Source organism: Pelecanus crispus, chromosome 1 (genome assembly GCF_030463565.1).
Source record: "Pelecanus crispus isolate bPelCri1 chromosome 1, bPelCri1.pri, whole genome shotgun sequence".
Classification (NCBI taxonomy): domain Eukaryota; kingdom Metazoa; phylum Chordata; class Aves; order Pelecaniformes; family Pelecanidae; genus Pelecanus; species Pelecanus crispus.
Window position 1 is genome coordinate 16,007,092 of NC_134643.1, and position 19,521 is coordinate 16,026,612.

Sequence of the window (19,521 nt, forward strand, 5' to 3'; positions counted from 1 at the left end):
TCCCACACTCTGTAACTACTTCCCAGCTTCACTGGTCAGATAACTACTTCCCAGCTTCACTGGTCAGAATTGTAAAACCACTCTGAGTGGTAAATTTTCACAAAAGTGTAGTGGGATTTGCACTTGTGTTATTTTGCATGTCAAAATATGGGTTCCTTATGCTGATAGCTGCTGGCGTAGTTGCGTTGGCCAGAACCCCCACCGATTGCTGGACATGTGCAATGGTGGTTGTTTCATTGCTTTAAAAAGAACCGTGGACAAATACAGAAAAAGGGAAACATAACAAAAAAAACCAGGCATTCTGTCTAAAAGGCAAGAGTGCTACAAGGACAGTAAAACAATTTTGTATGGCTTACTTTAATTTTTGATCTGAGGTATACATGTCAGTGAGGACTGCCCTTAGCTGCTTCATTTGCCAACATAAAGAGCATTTTCATTGCTGCAGAGGATATGATTGTTGTCAGCCCTTTGATCACCATGTATGTATAATGTAACAGGCTATCTGAAGTGTCCCGTCCCTGCAGGAATTTCCCTGTAGACAATAAACAGTGGATGCTTGTGCTTTAGTCCTGTTGCCCCAGAGTTTATAAGGCTTCTACAGAAAGACAGAGTTCAGGAGATTAGGATTTAAACCTGCGGGAGCCACCATTTAGTAACAACTTGGTTCCTGGATAAACACTTGTGGCTGAACCTGATACCTTTAATGCATGTCTGCAGGCATGAGCTCAAAGAGTAACTATTACTATTTAGCAATAGCAGATTCTTGTTGAGCCAACAAAGGGCACAGCAAATAGCCAGCTCATTACATACTCTTTGAATTAACCAGGTAAAAGGCCAAGACCTCATGATCCAAATGATAAAACTTCCTGTGCTTAAGGGGAAGATATTTTGTTGGCAGAAGGAAAGAGTTTTGAATTGCTAAGAGACACCAGAGCGTGAACAGGTAGAAAAAGCCTGGAATTCAATCCTGTAATTGATTAATAGCCTATATTACTCCTACAGAGCAATTCTATATATCCAAGGGGGAGAGCATACTTACAGAATGCTGAAAAAAGTAATTGCCGTCATGTGTATTGTGACTTTATGTAAGGAAGTATAAATACAATTGTGTTTCTTTTTGATTTAGATGACTGAAGGTATTGATTTAGAAAACCCAGCTAATCTAGGAGTTGAAGTTTATTCTTTGACTGTCAGGGTGCAAGATATTGCCTGTCCTAAGTACTCAAGCAAGTATCCCTTTTACACTTCTTTTGATATTTTCCTGTGCTGTAACAGCATGGAGAGAAGAATACCATATGTATTTTGAATATATGCATGAGAAAATTTCACAGCCATACTTAACTATGATTTAATCTTCTGTTATATTTCCAGATATCATCTACATTTACATCAGGATAAAGCCAGTGAATGAATTTTTTCCAGTCTTCAGTAATTTATCATATGAATTTAATGTCTCAGAAATTACTAAAGGTACAGTAAGTAGCACCTACATGATAGAAATAATGTTGTCATGTTGATAAGTACCTTTTTGCTCCAAATGGATTTTCATATATTTGAATGAGGAGAATGGCTCAAAGTTCCAGTTCAACCAGGGTCTCACCGTACAACCACCTACTACCCTTAAATAGACAAAACTGGCAACAACTCCAACTGTACAGATGGAAGCTGAGACACAGACAAATTCAGCAATTGCACAAGAAATCTGTGACAGAGCCAGAAACTAAACTCAGATGTCTTGCTTTAGACCGTCTTTCTGCTCTTGCTAAATTAGCCTTTTGGAGGGACTGTGATGGTGCAAAGAAACCTCTATACACTGACACAGATGAGTGAGGACTCTCTTGGCCCAGGCATGGTACAGGACAGCCACCCCAGTGTCCCCTTAGACCCAACTCACCTTGGGTGCAGTGGGTTCCCTGGAGATGGGGAGGGATAGGGAGGCTTTGCTCAGCCAGAAAGCAGCCAGAGCAGCTCCTCATGCCCAGAGCCAGGGGTGCTTCCCATTCCTGCAACAGCCAAGGCTGCAAACGTGGCCTTAAAACTGGATTTGTTGAAACTGTTCACATGCTTGACTCTCACCTCAGCACCCTTCCTGTCCCCTGCTGAGTCCTGCATCTCATGAGTTTGCAGAGCAGTGCCACAGCATCTTGCCTCCTTGGTAATCCTCATGTGTCAGGTGCAACTGCCAGCCTGCTCTCTGCTGTGCTGCTCGGGGCACAGAGGAATTGGCACGGAAATGGCATCTTTTCCAGCTTCAGCCTCTTCCTCATACCACCCAATGTACCAAACTTGGGCCTTCTGTCCCAGGACCTCACTTACTGGCTTTATTCTGTTGGCTAAGAAAAAATTGAGAGGTCTGTTAGATACATGCTGGATAAATCCTGACCCTCATTCTGGACTTCCTAGGGTCACAGTAAACTGAAGATGTAAGGGACCTCTGGGGGTCTAAAGTCCAACTTGTATGCAAAATGAAGCTAGTTTCAAAGTTAGATCAGGTTGCTCAGGGCCTCATCCAGTTGAATTTTAAAAATCTGCAAGGATGGAGACTCCACAGCCAACTTGAGTCCCTGTTCCAGCTGAGCAACCTTCATTCCAGGTAATTTTACCTTGCACCCGGCTGGAATTTCCTATGTTGCAGCTTGCATCTGTTCTCTGTTGCCCTTTCACTGTCCCCTTCTGAGAAAAGTGTATCTTGGTCTTCTATTATCACCCTTTAAGTAGTGCAGCAAAGCAATTAAATCCCCCCTTTGCCTGCCCTTCTTCAGCCTGAACAAACCCAGCCTCATCAGCCTCTCCTGCATCCTCTGCTCAGCCCCCTGGCATTTTAGTGGCCCTTCCCAGCCTTTCTCCAGTTTGTTAGCATCAAATCTTGTACCTGGGCCCCCAAGCTGGTCACAGGTAGTTTTATGAGTGCCGAGCAGAGCGGAGTAGTCACTTCCCATCATGTGCTGGTAATACACTTGTTCATATAGCCCAAGTATGCGGTCTCCATTCCCCCAAGGCTGCCCTGGTGGCTCACGTATAACTTGTCCACCATGGCCTGGGGTGAATTCCTGCAGAGCTGCTGCCAGCTCAGTCAGTCCCAGCCTGTGCTGACACATGGGCTTGTTCTGGTCCAGGCACAGGACTTTGCATTTGTCTGTGCTGAGCTCCACGAGTCTTCTTGGCCCACAGCTCCATCCTGCTGGGCCCCTCTGAATGGCAGCCCTGTCCTCCAGCACGTCCAACACTGCCCTGGGCTGCTGTTACTCACAAACCTGCCCCAATGGTCACGTCACCGAGGAAGACATCCAACTGCATCACTGCATCTGAGTGGAACATGGTGAAGCTGCCCATGAAGCTCCAGGAGATTTAGCAGCCAGATAGTCTAGTATCTGCTTGAAGTCATCAAATTATTCTGGCCAGGGCAGGCCCAAAGCACAGGTGAAGGCAGCTGTGGCTATGGCCAGCAGACCTGTGGGCTCTATGGTTCTTCTGTGTCCATTTTCCTAAGCCAGGAGGTGGGCAGGGGGAGGAAAAGGCATGCTTCCAGCAGCCTTGCCAGCCTGCCCACAACCTCCTCTCTCTTGCCATGGGCAAAGGAGCAAGCCCAAATTTCCAGCCCTCACCCTCAGCTCTCTTCTTCCTTCTCCAGTCAGGAGGATCCTGCCAAGGCCCACAGGTCTGCAAAAATCACTCCTGCCTGCCCTGTGGAGAAGCCATCACTGGCCACTGCTGAGTACAGTGAAGCTGCAGCATGGCCTGGGAGGGAGCTGGAGAGACCAGGGAGGCTGGGGATGGGGCTGGCTCTCGGGGGGCTCTGCCTGGCAGAGGGACCCTGGCAGACCTGGCCCCTGCAGGAGCCAAACTGCCAGGAAAGCAAGGAAGGCTAAGCGGGGACAAGGAGGCACAGGGCGGCCACTCAGCAATCAGAGGACCCCGACCTTCAGGTGTTCATACCAGTGCCTTGCATTGCTCAGCAGCCTGTTGTTCTTGCCCAACTTTTATGTCTGTGGTGCATGGATGGAACTTGGCTTTCTACACCATTTCCCAGTGGATACGATGCAGTGAATTTTGTCGCATTTCCTATTCTGTGTGTGTCTCCTCATACCACTGACGTGTACCTTAGAAATGTAATACTTGAATCATAGAATCATAGAATCATAGAATGCTTTGGGTTGGAAGGGACCTTGAGAGATCATCGAGCCCAACCCCCCCTGCAGTGAGCAGGGATTGAACCTGTGAACTTGGCGTTATTAGCACCATGCTCTAACCAACTGAGCTGAAACCCATCTGTGACATGGATGTGTCTGTAAACCTCTCTGTGTTGGCCACAGAACTTTGCTGGATACTGAGACTATCAAGAGAAATGTTTTTTGGACTCAGACTGCCTTTTATTTTGAGCTGAGTTGACATTAACAGGGTGCTTGCTAATGCTGTAGTACCAAACAGGAGCCCACAGTTTGCAGTAGGGCTGGAGTTCACAGGGTCAGGAAAGAAAAAAATGCCAACCCTTCATTTACATCCTCCCTCTGTCTTACTCTGCACATGTGGACTATTTATCCTGTATATCCCTGGGTCATGTGGATGCATTTAGCATTGAATCAATGTCTGCAGGGGCGGGTGTGCACGGTCCCATCTTCATTCTCACGGTTTACAGCATTGCCATTTGTAGTTTGCTTCATAAAATACTTGGCACAAAGGTAATTCAAACTGCCTTTCAAACATCTCAGAAGGAACAGCAGCAGTTGCTTTTCAAAGGAGACAAAGAGCCTTGTTCCTCCAACCAAGCCATTGCTTGGGCTGCCACAATCTCCTGTTCATGCATGCTGGTGCAGGGCACGGGGTGGCCCTCACTGCTGGAGCCCTTCTGTTGTGGTTCTCTACAGACTCCTCATGTTTTGGTATTTATTGCTAGCAGGCAAGCCCATACACGGGGGACCCATAGCATAGCATGGTGAACTAGTCTTTCTCACACCTTTGCTTTACTTTTTTGGGGTGAAGAACTCTAAACCAAATCTTTAGTTCAGTTTCATCAAGTTTTGGTTGGAACAAGTACTCTGTACTTCTTTTTCCTTAAAATGTTAATGAAATATAGATTTTCTGTCTCTCAGTTGGATCTAGCATTGGAAGAGTGAATGCCAGGGACAAGGACTGGCCACCCAGTGTCATCACTTATTCCATTGTAGCTGGAGGAGGCACCAGGGATTACACAAATATCTTCTGGATCAGCCCAACCAAAGGAGATGTGAAGATTTTAGCTAGATTAGACTATGAAACAACTCAGAAACACATTCTCACAGTACAGGCCTCAGACCAGGAGAAGACTGCAACAGCATCTGTGAGTAACTCCACTCTACTTCTCCCCCATTTTTCTTCTTCCTGACAAGAACGGTCAGACATTAGGCAAAGCTCTTTGGTCTGTAAAAGGCAAGTCCACCTCTGCACAGAGCTGTGTATTAGTCAGATGAAAGAGGTGGTGTTCACTCAGTCTTGCTTTATTTCTTACAAAAAAGAATTAAAGTAATATTTTTGTATTTTTAACTCTGTGGGTTTTGTTTCTCAGTCTTTTTTTCTTATTTCACCTGAGCAGTGAAATTGTTTTCTGTGTCCTAGGTAATTGAAGGTATTCTTTTTGGCTACATACGTACTGGAAAACAGAAAAAGGAAAGGGTCTTGAGGCCAGGTAGCACAATCGAATTTTAGCCATGTTTAGTGCCAAGTCCTTTTTGGACCTTGTGTAGCGTCCTTTGGCCCTCTAACATACTTTTGATTTTGTATGTGATGTTTTTTCACTGCAGAGTGCCCAAAGTAATGCAAGAATCTTGTTGCAGCCCATCAGAGTTGTGTTTTCATGGGGTGGGACAGAGGGGATGTGCTGCATACCTTGGGGATGGGATGAGGGCTTGGGCAGCCTCTTGGGATAATGTCAGAAGGCCCACCCAGTAGAGCTGTGTCCACATGGCCTACTGGGGATGGACCCTTACACATGCCTTCCCCTGACCATGATCTAGTTTTGTCCTTGATGGTGCTATCCAGCAGGAGCCAAGAGCATGCCAGGGACATGATAACACTAAGCAGTAGGTTCTGCTCCAGTTTGCTGCCCAGACATATTTTATTCTTAAGAAAAAATATAGACTGTATATCCACAAAGGTATTTTACTGTCACTTCTTTCAAAGAATCGCACTGTCCTTCACATACAGACTCCTTTTTATTCCTTTTCACACCTTCTCTCTCATGACTGCCTTACATTTGATTTTTGCACATCTGTTGGGGGGCGATACAGGTACTAGGCCTGCTTTCTATTCCAGCCAAGCACCACCCATGGAGATGCTAGGTGGGAGGTACTTAATTTCTTTATCACCTGTAATATTTCAAGGTGGTGATTAAGGAAAATTTAGCATCCAGAGCTTGTAACGATGACAAGTTTATCTGTAGTATGTTAAAGACTAACAGACATTAGAGGAAAGAGCTTTGAGAAGGGTAACCTTTTTCTCTCAGCCAGCTAATCCAGCTGACATTAAGCACATCTGATGCTACCCGGGGTGTTCCCAGCCATGCAGAAGGCCATTACCAGCACTTCTCTGTCACTGGGAAAAATCAGTCTATAAGGAGTCTTCCTTCCTTCCATGGATCATGCTCTGAATTATTATTAAATATGCTAAGAAACCTAACTAATGACTGTGAAGCAATTTGAGAGATTTGAAATGAGGTTTAATGACTATGTGGTACTATTATTATTTCTCATTCTTACTATGACACACTTCAAGTAATTCAAACAGTTGGACACATCAGATCGAAACCCCTGCGGTTTTGGAAGATGGTTCAGGTTAAGGAACTTGTTCCCAGAAGAGTGCTGATCACAAGAAGAACTGAAGATCAAATGATCACAGATGTTTTGTGGTAGAAACTGGATTGGAAGGGAGGTTCATTGCTCTTCAACTGCTGTTGATCAAAAGAGCAAAATGGGCAAAGCCAAACAGTTTCTGAAGTTAATAAAATTCTGGCTCAGCACAGTGGAGGAGCTTCAGCTTGCTATTGCTCTTTTCTTTCAGGTAACTGTCAATGTTTTGGAAGTAAATGATGAAGAACCGGTTTGTTCACCCAATTTCTATTCATTTCAAATCCCAGTCAGCTTAGCTGTTGGGACCAATATTAATGGCTTCAGGATTGAATGTCAAGATCGTGATTCTGATCCCAGGTCTTTCCGTTACTTCATTAATGAAGGTACTGAGTCATGGTGTGTGAACTGGGGACATTGCAAAAATTAGTGAATGCTGATGGTTTGCTTTCATTCATAAATAAAAGTCTTGCACAGTTTATGTGCTTTGTCTCATGAAGGGCTAGTTGTGATCCACAAGTTTTGCACATCATTACTTTGCTGCTTACCAAAAGACATGTCTCTCCACAAGTTGGCTACTGGTGCTACCATCTAGAACAATTCCCTTGCAAGACTGGATTGCCTACCATGTTAATTAATTGGCAATTAATTGGATAATTGAGAAGGACTTCAGAAGAATGAGATGGAATAATATACAGGGTCAAATTTCACTTCCAATTACAGATGAGTAAATCTTCAGAAAGGACAGTGGGTTCTGTTACTCTGCATATATCACCTTTAGTTGCTGGTACACCGTTCAAAACAACTGAGCAAACCTGCATGTCCTAGGTCCATGCTGTATGCGTTAAGACCCCATTTTAAGACTGTCTGTTTGAACCTAGTAATCAACTGCATCCACTCAGAGAACTGCTACAGTATGGGATGACTCTTAGCTTCACAAAAAGGGGAACGCACTCTCTTGGGGCAATTTCTTTTTTTGTTTTTGAGGTGACTGCTGAGAAGGAGGGAGCAGATTGTCCAGGTGCCAGTAAAAAGCTATGAGCATAAAAAGAGAGAACCTCTGTCCTATTGCAGCTCCTTAATGCCACAGAGGACCTCTGCAGCAGTGGTATTTACACATGAGCCCGTATGTATGAGGCTGTGTTTGTATCAGTACAATTTACTGGCCGCAGGTCCAGTATTGGCCCACACTGATGAAGCATTAAGTTTGGTTGCTGGCATGATTTTGGTTTGTGCCAAGCAGTCCATTCCCAAAGAGATCCTGGGCATTGCCTGGCAGGCACTCTGTATAGGCTGACCAGGGTGAAGGCTCAGGGGTTTGGTTGGTATGGATGTGAGCTGTGCCATACAGTTGGCCTCTGAGCCACAGAGCAGCCCATGGCCCATTTTGTGTTGTACAACAGACATGGCCTTCAAGGTCACTTCAACTCTGGAGGTCTGTGGGGCAACAAGAGCAAAACTAAAGGACATCTGGTGCCTTTTAATGTCTCTCATCTCTCCTATGTGTGGTCTGCTTGGAGTCTAATAGCCAGAGCTCGTCTACCTGCAGCCCAGGCCACCAGCAGATCTCCAGTTACATGAGCAGAAATTGGGGGCCTGAGGAGCCACCATCACTGAACTCTCCTCTCTGCCCCCACAGAGCAGACAAAGCCCTGGAGGCAATTAATGTCCCCTGACTCATTAGCTCTCTTCTAGGGGACCTGTTCAAAGGCCTCTGCCTCTGGGCAGAGGGAGGAGCCATGGAGAGGGTCTGGAGGGGCCTCTGGAGACACTGGTCATGTCCATGTGGCCTAGGGGCCACTCCAGGGACAGCCCAGTAGTGGGAAGAGGCCAGCAATAGCGTAGGGTCCTCACCCCAGCTGAGTGCTGCTGCTTCTGGGTGCTCTCCAGGCTGTAAGGACAGGTCATTTGGGTGACCTCTTGTGTGCCCTATGGCTCTGAAGTGTTTCCACAGCCTCCTCTCAGCTGTGTTCCCATAGAGAGTCTTATTCCATATTTTAATGCTTTAATGACTATATTGTTTTACCTGATTTTATATGATATCAGGAAGATCAAGGAGCCGTTCTTATCAACAATATTTCACTGCACAGGTCTATAGTGATCCATAACAAGTTGTCAACAGGAACTGATCTTTTTGCTTGTTCCAACCATTTACTTCAATGTGGGATTGCTTTTCTTTTTTATTCCTTTTTTTTTTGGCATTGTTTTGTTTTTTTGCTGCTGCTTGCAGGCAATGTGAACAATCATTTCACCTTTTCACCAAGTGCTGGCTCCAACACATCTCGGCTGATTCTTGCATCAAGGTTCAACTATGAGAGCGGACTTGATACAAACTGGATTTACAGACTGTATGTCTATATAACAGATGACAATTTACTGTCTGCCAGGGACAAAGCTACACACTTAATTAAAACTGGAACAGTGACTTTAAGCATCAGAGTTATCCCAAACCCGAGTACTGTCATTGCCACAACGGTAAGTTCACTGAAGTTTATGTCCACTTCTGTGGTTCTTTCACAGGCTAATGTCCATAGGAGTGAAGAAAAGAGGGTAGAGATGTATGCAAAAGGGAAGCAAAAACCTACAGTGGGTCTAGTCCTGGGAATTGCTGAGCCCCGTGCTCTTACACTGAAGCCAAAGGTGGTTGATATGCTCAGCATCATGAAGGATTGGTCCCAGGTAGAGAGCCATAACATATGTTTTGTGTTTTACTTTCTAAAACAAAAAGGGCAAGTAGCCAAAGGACTGGGCATGCTGCCATTACCATGCAACTGGAAAGTTAAAGATTCTGGCAGCTTTATTAATAAGGAAAGAGCAGGGGTTAACCTTTGCCTGGAACCTTAAAATTACCTCATGCATTTTGCACTAGCTCTTATTTTTATTTGTAGCTATTCACTCCCCCAGCTGCCTTGCACTTCTATGTACTTCTTTAGCAGTGGGACACATTAATCTGTGGCTACCAAAGTTGAAATGGGCAACAACAAGAAGAAGAAATCCTTATCACTTGGAAAGGGCTTTTCTCCATCCCTGAGGTCACTCTCATGTAAAACTTTGAGCTGCCTGTCAGGAACTGAAGCAATTGTGCACAGCCTCAGTGTGTCACTGAGGTTTCAGACAGCAAAGCCAGAGGGGTGGGATGGGTGTTTCCTGAGCTCCCTGCCCACATGGTGGTCCATAGCTAAGCCAGGGAAGCATGCACAGCTTTCAGCAGCCAGGGTGGAATCTGGCCTCCACAGCCTGCGGAGCTGTGGGCCTGTGTCCCAGCAATACAGTCTACTCCTCTGCACAGCCATCCCAGGAAAGCTCTGGCTCACTGGTTTCATTTTAGAGCTGATTTCCAGCAGGCTGATGCAGGATGTTAGGAGAGCTTGCTTTCGTCCTGCCTGCAGAAGTGGCACAGCCTGAGGGTACAGATCGCTCTGTCCCCATCCTTGTGCCGGTTGCTGCCTTCATCCCTTGCTGCACCATCTCTCCATCATCCGGAGTCCATCCATTTTCTGCCTGCCTGCAGATGGCATTACCCTTTACTCCCTCATGTGCAGGAATGAAAATATGAGGATGCTGGTCAAGGGTTAAAAGAGCTATTCACTATAAAATGGTCTGGATCTGCTAGGGACTACTGGTAACTGAGACAGAACCAGGGGATCCTACAAACAGCACATGCAAATCTGGACATTTTGCTATGAAAATGCTTAAATCCAAACTTGTAGACTGATTAATAACCCTCTTGTTATCTAATGCTCTGTTGGGAAGGAATAAATGGTTTTCTCAGAGCCTTCTCCTCCCCCTGCTTGATGTGGACATGAGAAGTTAAGCTGAATAACAAAACTTATTCTGTATTTCTTTCCCGTGTTTACCACAAATACAAACAGTCTAGACCACATACCACAGCGTTAAATCTGCCTCTCCAGAGATATCAGCCTTCCACTTTCAGTCTATTTTCCAGAAGAGCACTTCCATTACAGCAACTACTCCCATCACATGTGTTCAGTGCAGCAGCTTGATGAATCAGATGCTGGAAAGCTGGCAGTGTAGAAAGGAAGCCCCGTCACAAAAAGTCACTTGTGACTCTGTCCCAGTGAGGATGGAGTGGTGGTGGTGATCTTGAGATTGTCTGAGAATTTCTCTAAGGATTGGATGTACCTTTATTTTTGCAAGGCTAAATAAGTTATTTTAAAGGTATCCTTAAACAGGAACGAAATAGATACCCTACTAAATTTCATACACAATGTGATTACAAATGTCTTACAGAAAATGAAATAAAAACCTCAGTAGATGATCAAAACTAATAGTACCACACTACGCAATGACCCAGGTAGAGCAGATGAGTAATTTCTGATCCGTGTGAGGATAGTTTCATGATGGGACCTTAATGAATGAGTTGCTAGCACCAAGTGCCGTGACAGCTCAGAGCCGCGTCTCCTGACGCTCAGGAAGATGTGGGAGATTGCAACTGCTCAGGAAGTGTGGTTTTCCCTTCTGGAACAAGTCACAGGGAAAAAAAAGGAATTTCATTTCTTTTTATACAATAACCCAATTCCTCCGGGTTCAACTCCGCTTACGAAGGGGGGCGAATGATAGCTGCAGTGAAGATGACCTACTTCCAGTTTTGCCTTAGGTAACAAGAAACCATTATCTCGGTAATGGCAGTATTCCCTGAACTTGCCCACCCTCCAACAGTGCGCTCACAGCTTCTCAGGCAACGTGGGGCTTTTAAACCCCACCATGGCATGCTTATTTTAATATAAGACATTGAAACATGACCTGGAACGTCCTTTTTGCATCGTGGGTGGGCTCCATTTCACCTGCCTTTGGTTGTCTCAGGAGCTCAGTGGTCCATCTCAGTCATCCGAGCTGCCTCGTCAGTCAGCAGGCAGGTACGTGGGATGAATCACTGTCTCCAGCAGACACTATCTCCCTCTGCCCATCATCTGCAGAGCCCCAGGGCAAGCTTGGGCCAGGTTCTTCAGTGCAGAAGTTCAACCAGATGAAAGGTGCCGTTGGTGTCAGTAACCTTACAAGTATGCAGCCTTGAGGAACTTTTCCTATCTTGTTTTAAAAGCCTGGCTTCACTGTTGTGATGAAAAGGGAAAACCTTTACTCTGAATCGGCGTGGTACGTGCCGTTCGTCATCACCCTCGGCAGTTTGCTGCTCCTCGGACTGCTGGGGTACCTGGGGTTCCGGCTGGCAACGTGGGTCCGCACCGGCTGCCCTCCAGCAGGCAAAGTAGATGGCACGCCTCTGTGAGTCCTCCCAAATGCCACGCTAGGGAAGTACCCAGCAACACCTGGCAATGACAGAAAGAACTCAGGCCTTCCAGCCGTAATGAAATCTATGCTTTGAATATTTCATAGCTGTATGCCCTTCGCTGTAGTAAATGCTATCACTGGCTACAGTGGTATTTGGTGTTAATGATACAAAAGCAAGGAAAAATGTCCATGGCATTTTTGTTCGTGGATTTACTAACATTAGCTTAGCTGAAGGTAATAGTGGAATTAACAGTTATGACCTCTAAAGGCAGCTATGCTCGTGACGTGCAGTCAGAGTCTCTGCCTGACTGTGCTGACCAAAAATACATACGCTTTTGGTTTGTATTTGGCTCCCACTCCAAGGGAGCTCCCATCTAGGTAGTAACTGGATGCATTTTCTTCCCTCTCAGCTATGGATCTCGGAGTCCTTTCCAAACCTTGGTGCTCATGCCAAATTCTTTGTTCTGGCAAAACTTCTGCAGATTTCCTGGAGTTTTACCCAAGCCTGTTGCAAGGCTCTGGCCCGTAAAGCTTCGCGGTACCTCTAAGTGCTTGTGCTTGGCAAAAGCCACGGAAGCACCTGGGACCGGCTCTGGTTCATTGTGGGAAGCAGCAGAGATCCCCGCTGGCTACCTTCTCAGCAGGCTGGAGCCAGACTGCCTCTAAATTGACTTTTTACTTCACAAAACAAAGATAAGCAGCTCTTTAAGTGGACTGGGATTAAAAAAAAAAAGGATTTCTCTAAGTATTCTCAGGCTTTGGACCTAAATTTAGAAATTCTAGTAAATGTAAAGAGGTAATATATGACTGATTATAATTCAAATGGTGTGTGCAAGGAATTTAGCCATTTGTGATAAAAATGACAAATGAATCTAGCAGCATATAGCTTTGCTATTGTTATTATTTATTAACAAGGCAAGTGATTCATCAGGAGCCAGGCTCTCACATTAAAAAGCAATTTCTATATTTTCAAAAACATTTACAACCTTTCAAATATTTTAAAAGGTATTATCTGAGCATGTCATATCCAAAAAATTGACCTTCCTCCAAGGGTGGAACAAGATGACAATATTTGAAAATATATTTATATTATATATAAATCCATCATGCTATTATCAACAAGATTTTATTTTTTTAATATCATCCCTTCTTGGAGAGGTGTTAGAGCAATGCTCAGGGCTGTTTCCCTGTTTGAGAGCAGCATTAAATGATGCAGGCCTTCAGTGAAAGCAAAACCAGAAACCAAACAAATCAAGTAAAACCCAGAACTCAAGGAAACACATCCTTCTTGCCAAATGAAAGAGAACAAAGCATGTTATTTTTATGTAGGCAAAAGTATGACATGTGTTAACTACACTTTTAATCTTTTTTTCATTACAGGATAAATGCTCCAGGTGTGTACCTCTTTTCTATATTTTAATACTTCACAACAGGACCTTAATTACAATTCAGTGTAAAATTTGTAAATCCATTTCTAGACAAATAAATTTGACCCAGTACAAGAGTACTGAGATTAAATAACCCTGGCTGATTATGGGAGGCTTGCCTAAGTGATTTAATGGTTCGTTTGGTCTTCAAATCTATTAACTATTAGGTAAAAACCAAAGCCTGGTAGTCTGTCATGGATGTTAAAGAATTACTGTATTTTTCACATGCAATTCATATGCTATCTGTTCAAACATAATCCCATCCCTCTACAGCACCTTCAAGAGTCCTCTCCACTCTAATTCCCTGTTCTCTGATCCCTTCATTTGCTCCCTTGACACCATTACTTCATGTACCTGAAGATTTTTTTTAAAGTATTGGTGCTTTTAAAGGGGTTTGTATAACTTAGCAGGGGTATAAGTTGCACATTTTAAAAAGTGGGTTTTTTAAGCAGTCTTATTCCTTTTAGTCCCATTAGCTTTCTGCTAGCAGGCATGGCTCATATGGGCTCAGTAAGACCCTGCTTTTATAACTCATCTCCTCAATCAGTAACTCCCAGCTTGAAAAAACCACATGACTAACAAAACCCAACAAAATTAGCTGTTCTCTTGGTTGCCCAATTTGAGACATTTCAGCACTGGCTGGTTTCCAAAAAATGGATGCTTGGTGCTTTCTGAAAAACTGGTTCCCAAATGCTGGGCAGCAAAGGCCAGGCAGAACAGGTTTCCCATCAGTGCTTAGGTTGAGACCCATCTGCAGCACTTCAGAGTATTGCACTCCCAGTTGTAAAGCCTGTTGGTGGCCAGGCATACCATTCTCCAAAGAAAGGCCATTAAACAAATTGGCAAGGAGCAAGCAAGAAGAAATCATAGCAACTAGTTGGGCATCATCCACAAATCCGTGCTGTCAAGATGCCTGTGGCACTGCTGCTGTATTTGTTTGCACGTGGGATGAGTTAATAGTGTGGTAAATTCACACATAACCAAACTGTTCTTCAATCTGAATTTTACTTGACTGGATCAGCAGCACTTCCCTGTTTTGTCTCCAAGCGCATGTTTCAGTGTATAAGCTTTGCAACTGCATTCATGGGGAAAAAAAAAAATTTACATTTGTAGTTCAAATATCCCCAAAGGTGGATTTCTGTATCTGTTTGTATTATTTAAAAAGGGAAATTTGTTAAAGAAACCATTGTTGTTTATTCATTACTGAAGAAATAAGACTTTGCAAGGCTAAACTTTTGATTAGTCATTGCCAACTGTGGATTCTCACTCCAAAATACTATGAAGGAGTTCACTTTTCAAATAGTATGAGGGATCGGCCTTTGAAAAGAAATAAGGCTCATTTGACATGTCTCAGAAGTTGAATACCAAGACTGTCTATTTGTTTGAGGAAATCTTGGCTTTAGTGTCTACAGTCACTGTCAGAAAAATCTGATTCTTTACAATGTGCATTTTCCTTTCTGTAGAAAAGAAGAAACCTAAGAAAGAAGTGGTTGTGGTAAGTAGTGCTGGCCTCAGAACAAAACCCCGTTTTGCCCAGCCCCATCACACAATATGAGCACAGGACGCTTTCTGTGAAAGGTGTCTGTTTTCCAAAGAGAGTATAAAAACAATAGGTGATGCAAAAAGGATTGCCCCCAAACGCAAAACACTTCAGTGCCCCAACTGGCCTCTGTATTTGGAGGCAATGCTGGGTGTGAGAGGCGCTCACCCGCGCTGTGGCCCCTTTGCTTCCAAGTGCCAAATTCTCCGTCCTCTCTGGCAGCCCTGTATGTGGGAAGCCAGAGAGGCTGTGCCCAGCGCAGTGACAAGGAGACTCGCCGCAGCTGCAGAGGCAGGATGACAAGTGCCCCGGCTTCACTGACGGCAATGTTGTGCTGCTGAGACACCACTGACCTGTGCAGCTAACCCTGACCCGCCTGAGTGCAACCAGTAAGGTGCACAAGAGTACCCAAGCTGTAAAGAATTTGGTCTTGATAAGCTGTTTGCAGCAAAATGCTGTAGTTATTTCCACTGCAATAGATGTTTCTTTACTCCTAGATCTTGGGGGTCCTTCCTTTTTCATAGCCATAACAGCATCAAGGCTGCAAGGCACTTTCATTAGTGACCTCTCCCTCTCCCTCCCCAAGTTCTTCAGAGAGGCGATTCCCAAGCCTCCTCTGGGTGGAGGTGACCCTCTTGTGGTTACACACGTGGAGGCATTTAGCATGTCAGACCTTATTAATTCTCCTTTGAACATCTAGTAGCAACACCCTACACCACAAATGGCTTTTGTTGCCAGTTTTGATTAAACCCAGCCTACAGGAATGCAATATGCAGGTCGTACAAATCCACCTCCATCCATGTAGGTCACTGTTTCCAAGTCACTGCTCCTCCTTCTTACTTAACTAATTCACAGGATTCATTTTGCATTTTGTCTCTCTTCACAGACAATGACAAAGCTAAACACTGTCTTTGATGGAGAAGCCAGAGACCCAGGTAATAAAAACTAATTAACAGTGAATAGGAATATTTGGCTAGAAACAAACTAGATTAGTTCATTTAAATATGGTTCGACGTTTGCTTTTCATATTTCAGTTTTGCTGTTTCCAAGGAGAATGGGACCTATATTTCACAGATAGTGAAAATCAAGACAGTGTCCTAGTAACATTTCTAATGGTAGAATATACTTATGGCCCTTGAAAGCAGACATCCGATGCCCAGATTATTCGCTACTCCTCTGCTAAACCTGAATGTATGGATCTGATACAGGAAGGTGGCAGGGGAGGAGGAATTTGCTGCAAGCGTCCTGCTCTGGTGCTGTCATGGCTACGTGGTTTCACCCTTGTCATGTGTGGGAAAAGGCCAGCAGATTAATGTAGCCACAGAGGTACTGACTTGGTCTCTTGAACCTCTCCCTGGATGCAGGGCGGGTGGGTGAGTAACTCGCTCCTGCACAAACCTCCTCCCTTGCAGCAACAGTGAGTGCACGGCTGCTGTTTATCTAAGGCTCAAGCATTGCTTGTTGGGGAGGAAAGGGAAGACCATTTGCTTTTACATACAGCTGTGGTGGCATCAGCTACTGAGTGTGTCACCAGGCTCCAGCTATGCTAACTCAGCATATCTGCTTAATCAGCTGGGAAAAGTGAAATTAAAGTGAAAGCTAGGAAAATCAGGATGACCCAGGAGGTGTAGTGCTTATCTCCTTCCCCAGGTGATGGCCACTGTGCTCTGGAGCAGGGTTCATTACAGAAAAATGTTTTTTTTCTAAGGGTTGATCCTCCTTACCTCATCCCCCTGAACTGAGCCCCACACTGCGATGCTTGGCCTGGTATTAGGGTGCCCAGCCCTGCATCTAATGGCTGAGGGCCCCAGCATGGAGAGGAGGGGCTGGTAAAATGTGATAATCAGTCAAAATAGATCCGAAAATAGGTCCAAAACAATAGGTCTGAAAATTGTCCAGAAGAAGGCAGGCTTGTTTCAAGGCTTGGGTTCATCTGGCCAAATTTCCACCCAAGTGCCTGTACCTTGTATTTCTTATTAGCTGGCTCAGAGCTGTCAGATGCTATGAGCTAATAGGAAACACTAGGCACAGGGACTTCAGTAGAATTTGGGTGAACAAATGGGACCCTACTGTGCAATTAAGCCCATCCATGAGGCTGTTTGAGGGCAGTTTGGTCCAGGTCCAAGCCCACCTGCTATTTATAAAGAGATCTGGAGGGATGGGCTCTGAAGTCCCTGCTTTTTCCCTAGCTAACTGCATTTGTAAAGTACTGAACATGGATGTTCTCTAGGCCACTGCAAGAGCTGCTTCCCAGTGTTTTTGCAGGACAGCTCGTGGCTCTCTTCCTACAGCAAACCTGACCACACCAGTCTTAAGGATATCTGAGCCCATCCAAATGGCCCCCCAGAGCCATAGCATTTGTGCCATGCCTGACACAAACATAAAGTGATAACACAGCTTTGTGGTGTCAGCAGAGAAGTGTGTGCTCCCCACTCCTCCCCTCTCCCCTCCATGTCTCATCCCAAACCCTGGACGATCAAGTCTTGGCTGTTTGGAGATGAGATTTCATAATTCCCAGGACATCATCTGTTGCATATGATTAGGAGGGATGGTCAAGAGCTGCTTCCTAATCTCAGCTGCTTTAACATGCCTGCCTTGTAAGCAGTCAGAAGAAATAACATGCAAAGAGATCCAGTTTCATCTTTAATTGCTCAAGTTGTGTTAGTATGTCAGAAACCATTAATTCTGATACAAACTGTAACATGCAGTAACACGTAACCACGGTTTCTTTCCAGGTATTAATGGTCTTTTGTTTGTCTCATATTAATAATGTTTAATTACGAGAAGTGCCACTATAGCTCCTGATTCTCTGTCTATTTAGCAAGAGACAGTGATTTAGACTGTGAGGCACTTGCACTGGATGCATGGCAATTTTTCCACCTATCTCTAGGCAGCAAATGAACTGAAGGAGAAGATACTTGCTTTTAATGTACAAGTAGATATCACCCATAAAATCTTAAGAGGGCCAAAAATCTTTCCAACAAGGAAAGGCAGCCATGTGTGCTAAACAACCCAAATTTAACAATATTTTATATATATGAGGGAAGCATGTACTTGCACAAACAGAAAATACATAGTATTTCACTGTATTAAGGACAATGTGCACAGCAAGCCTGGAGGAAAGCATTTTGTGCAAATGGAGAAGCAATGGATACAGCCAAAACTCATGGGGGATCCCAGATCTCCAAATCTTGGGTCAACCTAGACGACCTGACATGGTCTGGAAGATATATGTAGCATATTGTGCTCCTAGCAGGTTTTGCTACATCAAGTAGGTAACTCTATTTGAAAAAATAGGCACAGACATACACAATGGCCTTTCCCCACATGGCCAAAGGCATAAGTTTGGGGAGAGTTAGTCCTAAGAGCTAAGGACTATGGCTGTGTTTGTTACACTGCCCATGTGAACCCATGGTAGCTGGTAGCCTCTATCCAAAGACAGTGGATTACAAGGTCCTATTTTGAATGTTGCCATTCCCTAAATGGCAGAGTCAGTTTTTATACTGATGGAATAGCATCTCCCCTGAGTGGCCCCCATGATGCCCAGGTTCCTGTGCTCATTTGCGGAAATGAGGTTTTCACTCTCAGGGCTGCTTTCCCAAAATTATCTGATTTTCCAGGTGCTTCGCATTTCCAATTTCAGCCCCATCCTGAGGCTTAATCTGCTAAAGCAGGAATGATTTTGATTGATTGTCTTTTCTCCCTTGCAAGTCACTGGCAAAATGTACGAATTCAATACACAGTCAGGAGCCAGAAGGTGGAAAAAGAACAGTGAGCCCCTTCAGCCAGCACCAGCTGTGCAGGTAACATCCAGTGCCACAGTCGATGGTGGCGAAGGCACCGACAGAGCAGAGGCACCAAGCCAAAAAGAGCCTTCAGAGAAGAGGGAAGAGCCGATGGCAGAGACAAAACCAGCTGCCAAGCCCTGGGCAGGGCAATGAGAAACACCAGAACAGGATGGGCTGGGATTACAAGAGCAGAAAGAGGAGTCTGAGGACAGGGGGTTGTGCTCACCAGCCCCAAGGCAGACATTGACCTCCTCTGCCATTAAGCCAGCCTTAAAACAGGGTGCGCAAGACTCCCAGACACCGCCCAAACGACCGCTGCTCCGAACAGCCAAAGAATTACAGGATGCTGACAGGTGTGATTTTGTCTCTCTATCTCCCAGCTGCAAAACATCACCGCTATGTAAACTGGACACAAAGGCAGGATGAAGATGGACTTACCTTTGGCAGGTGCAGGTAGGAGTCGGGGAGAAAGGGGAGGATGTGAAAGGGAGGGAAGAGGAAATGAAAGCCGAGTCCCACATAGAAGCATCCGCTGCTCGCTACCCCTGGGCTACAGCCTCTGGCAGTTTCCTCCTGGAAGAGCTCTGTGCCTCCAGGCTGGCACGGCCACGTCCTCTGACTGTCTTCAGGGAGGGCAGCGTACACACGGACATGCTTTCTCACCGGTGAATGGGGTCTCCTGTCCCTGCTGAGCAGCA

At 45.0% G+C, this 19,521-nt stretch overlaps 1 protein-coding gene across 1 annotated transcript in view; it reads left to right on the forward strand.

The window, feature by feature from the left end:
• Window positions 1-18,976, forward strand: part of CDHR3 (cadherin related family member 3) — a 39,928-nt gene extending 20,952 nt beyond the window's left edge. The window contains exons 10-19 of the mRNA XM_075712655.1: window positions 1,127-1,226; window positions 1,372-1,470; window positions 5,091-5,317; window positions 7,033-7,204; window positions 9,049-9,293; window positions 11,881-12,062; window positions 13,449-13,462; window positions 14,959-14,990; window positions 15,922-15,970; window positions 18,747-18,976. Of these exons, the coding sequence (XP_075568770.1) occupies window positions 1,127-1,226; window positions 1,372-1,470; window positions 5,091-5,317; window positions 7,033-7,204; window positions 9,049-9,293; window positions 11,881-12,062; window positions 13,449-13,462; window positions 14,959-14,990; window positions 15,922-15,970; window positions 18,747-18,976 (1,350 nt within the window). The remainder of the gene's footprint in view (window positions 1-1,126; window positions 1,227-1,371; window positions 1,471-5,090; window positions 5,318-7,032; window positions 7,205-9,048; window positions 9,294-11,880; window positions 12,063-13,448; window positions 13,463-14,958; window positions 14,991-15,921; window positions 15,971-18,746) is intronic.
• The last annotated feature ends 545 nt before the right edge of the window (window positions 18,977-19,521 follow it).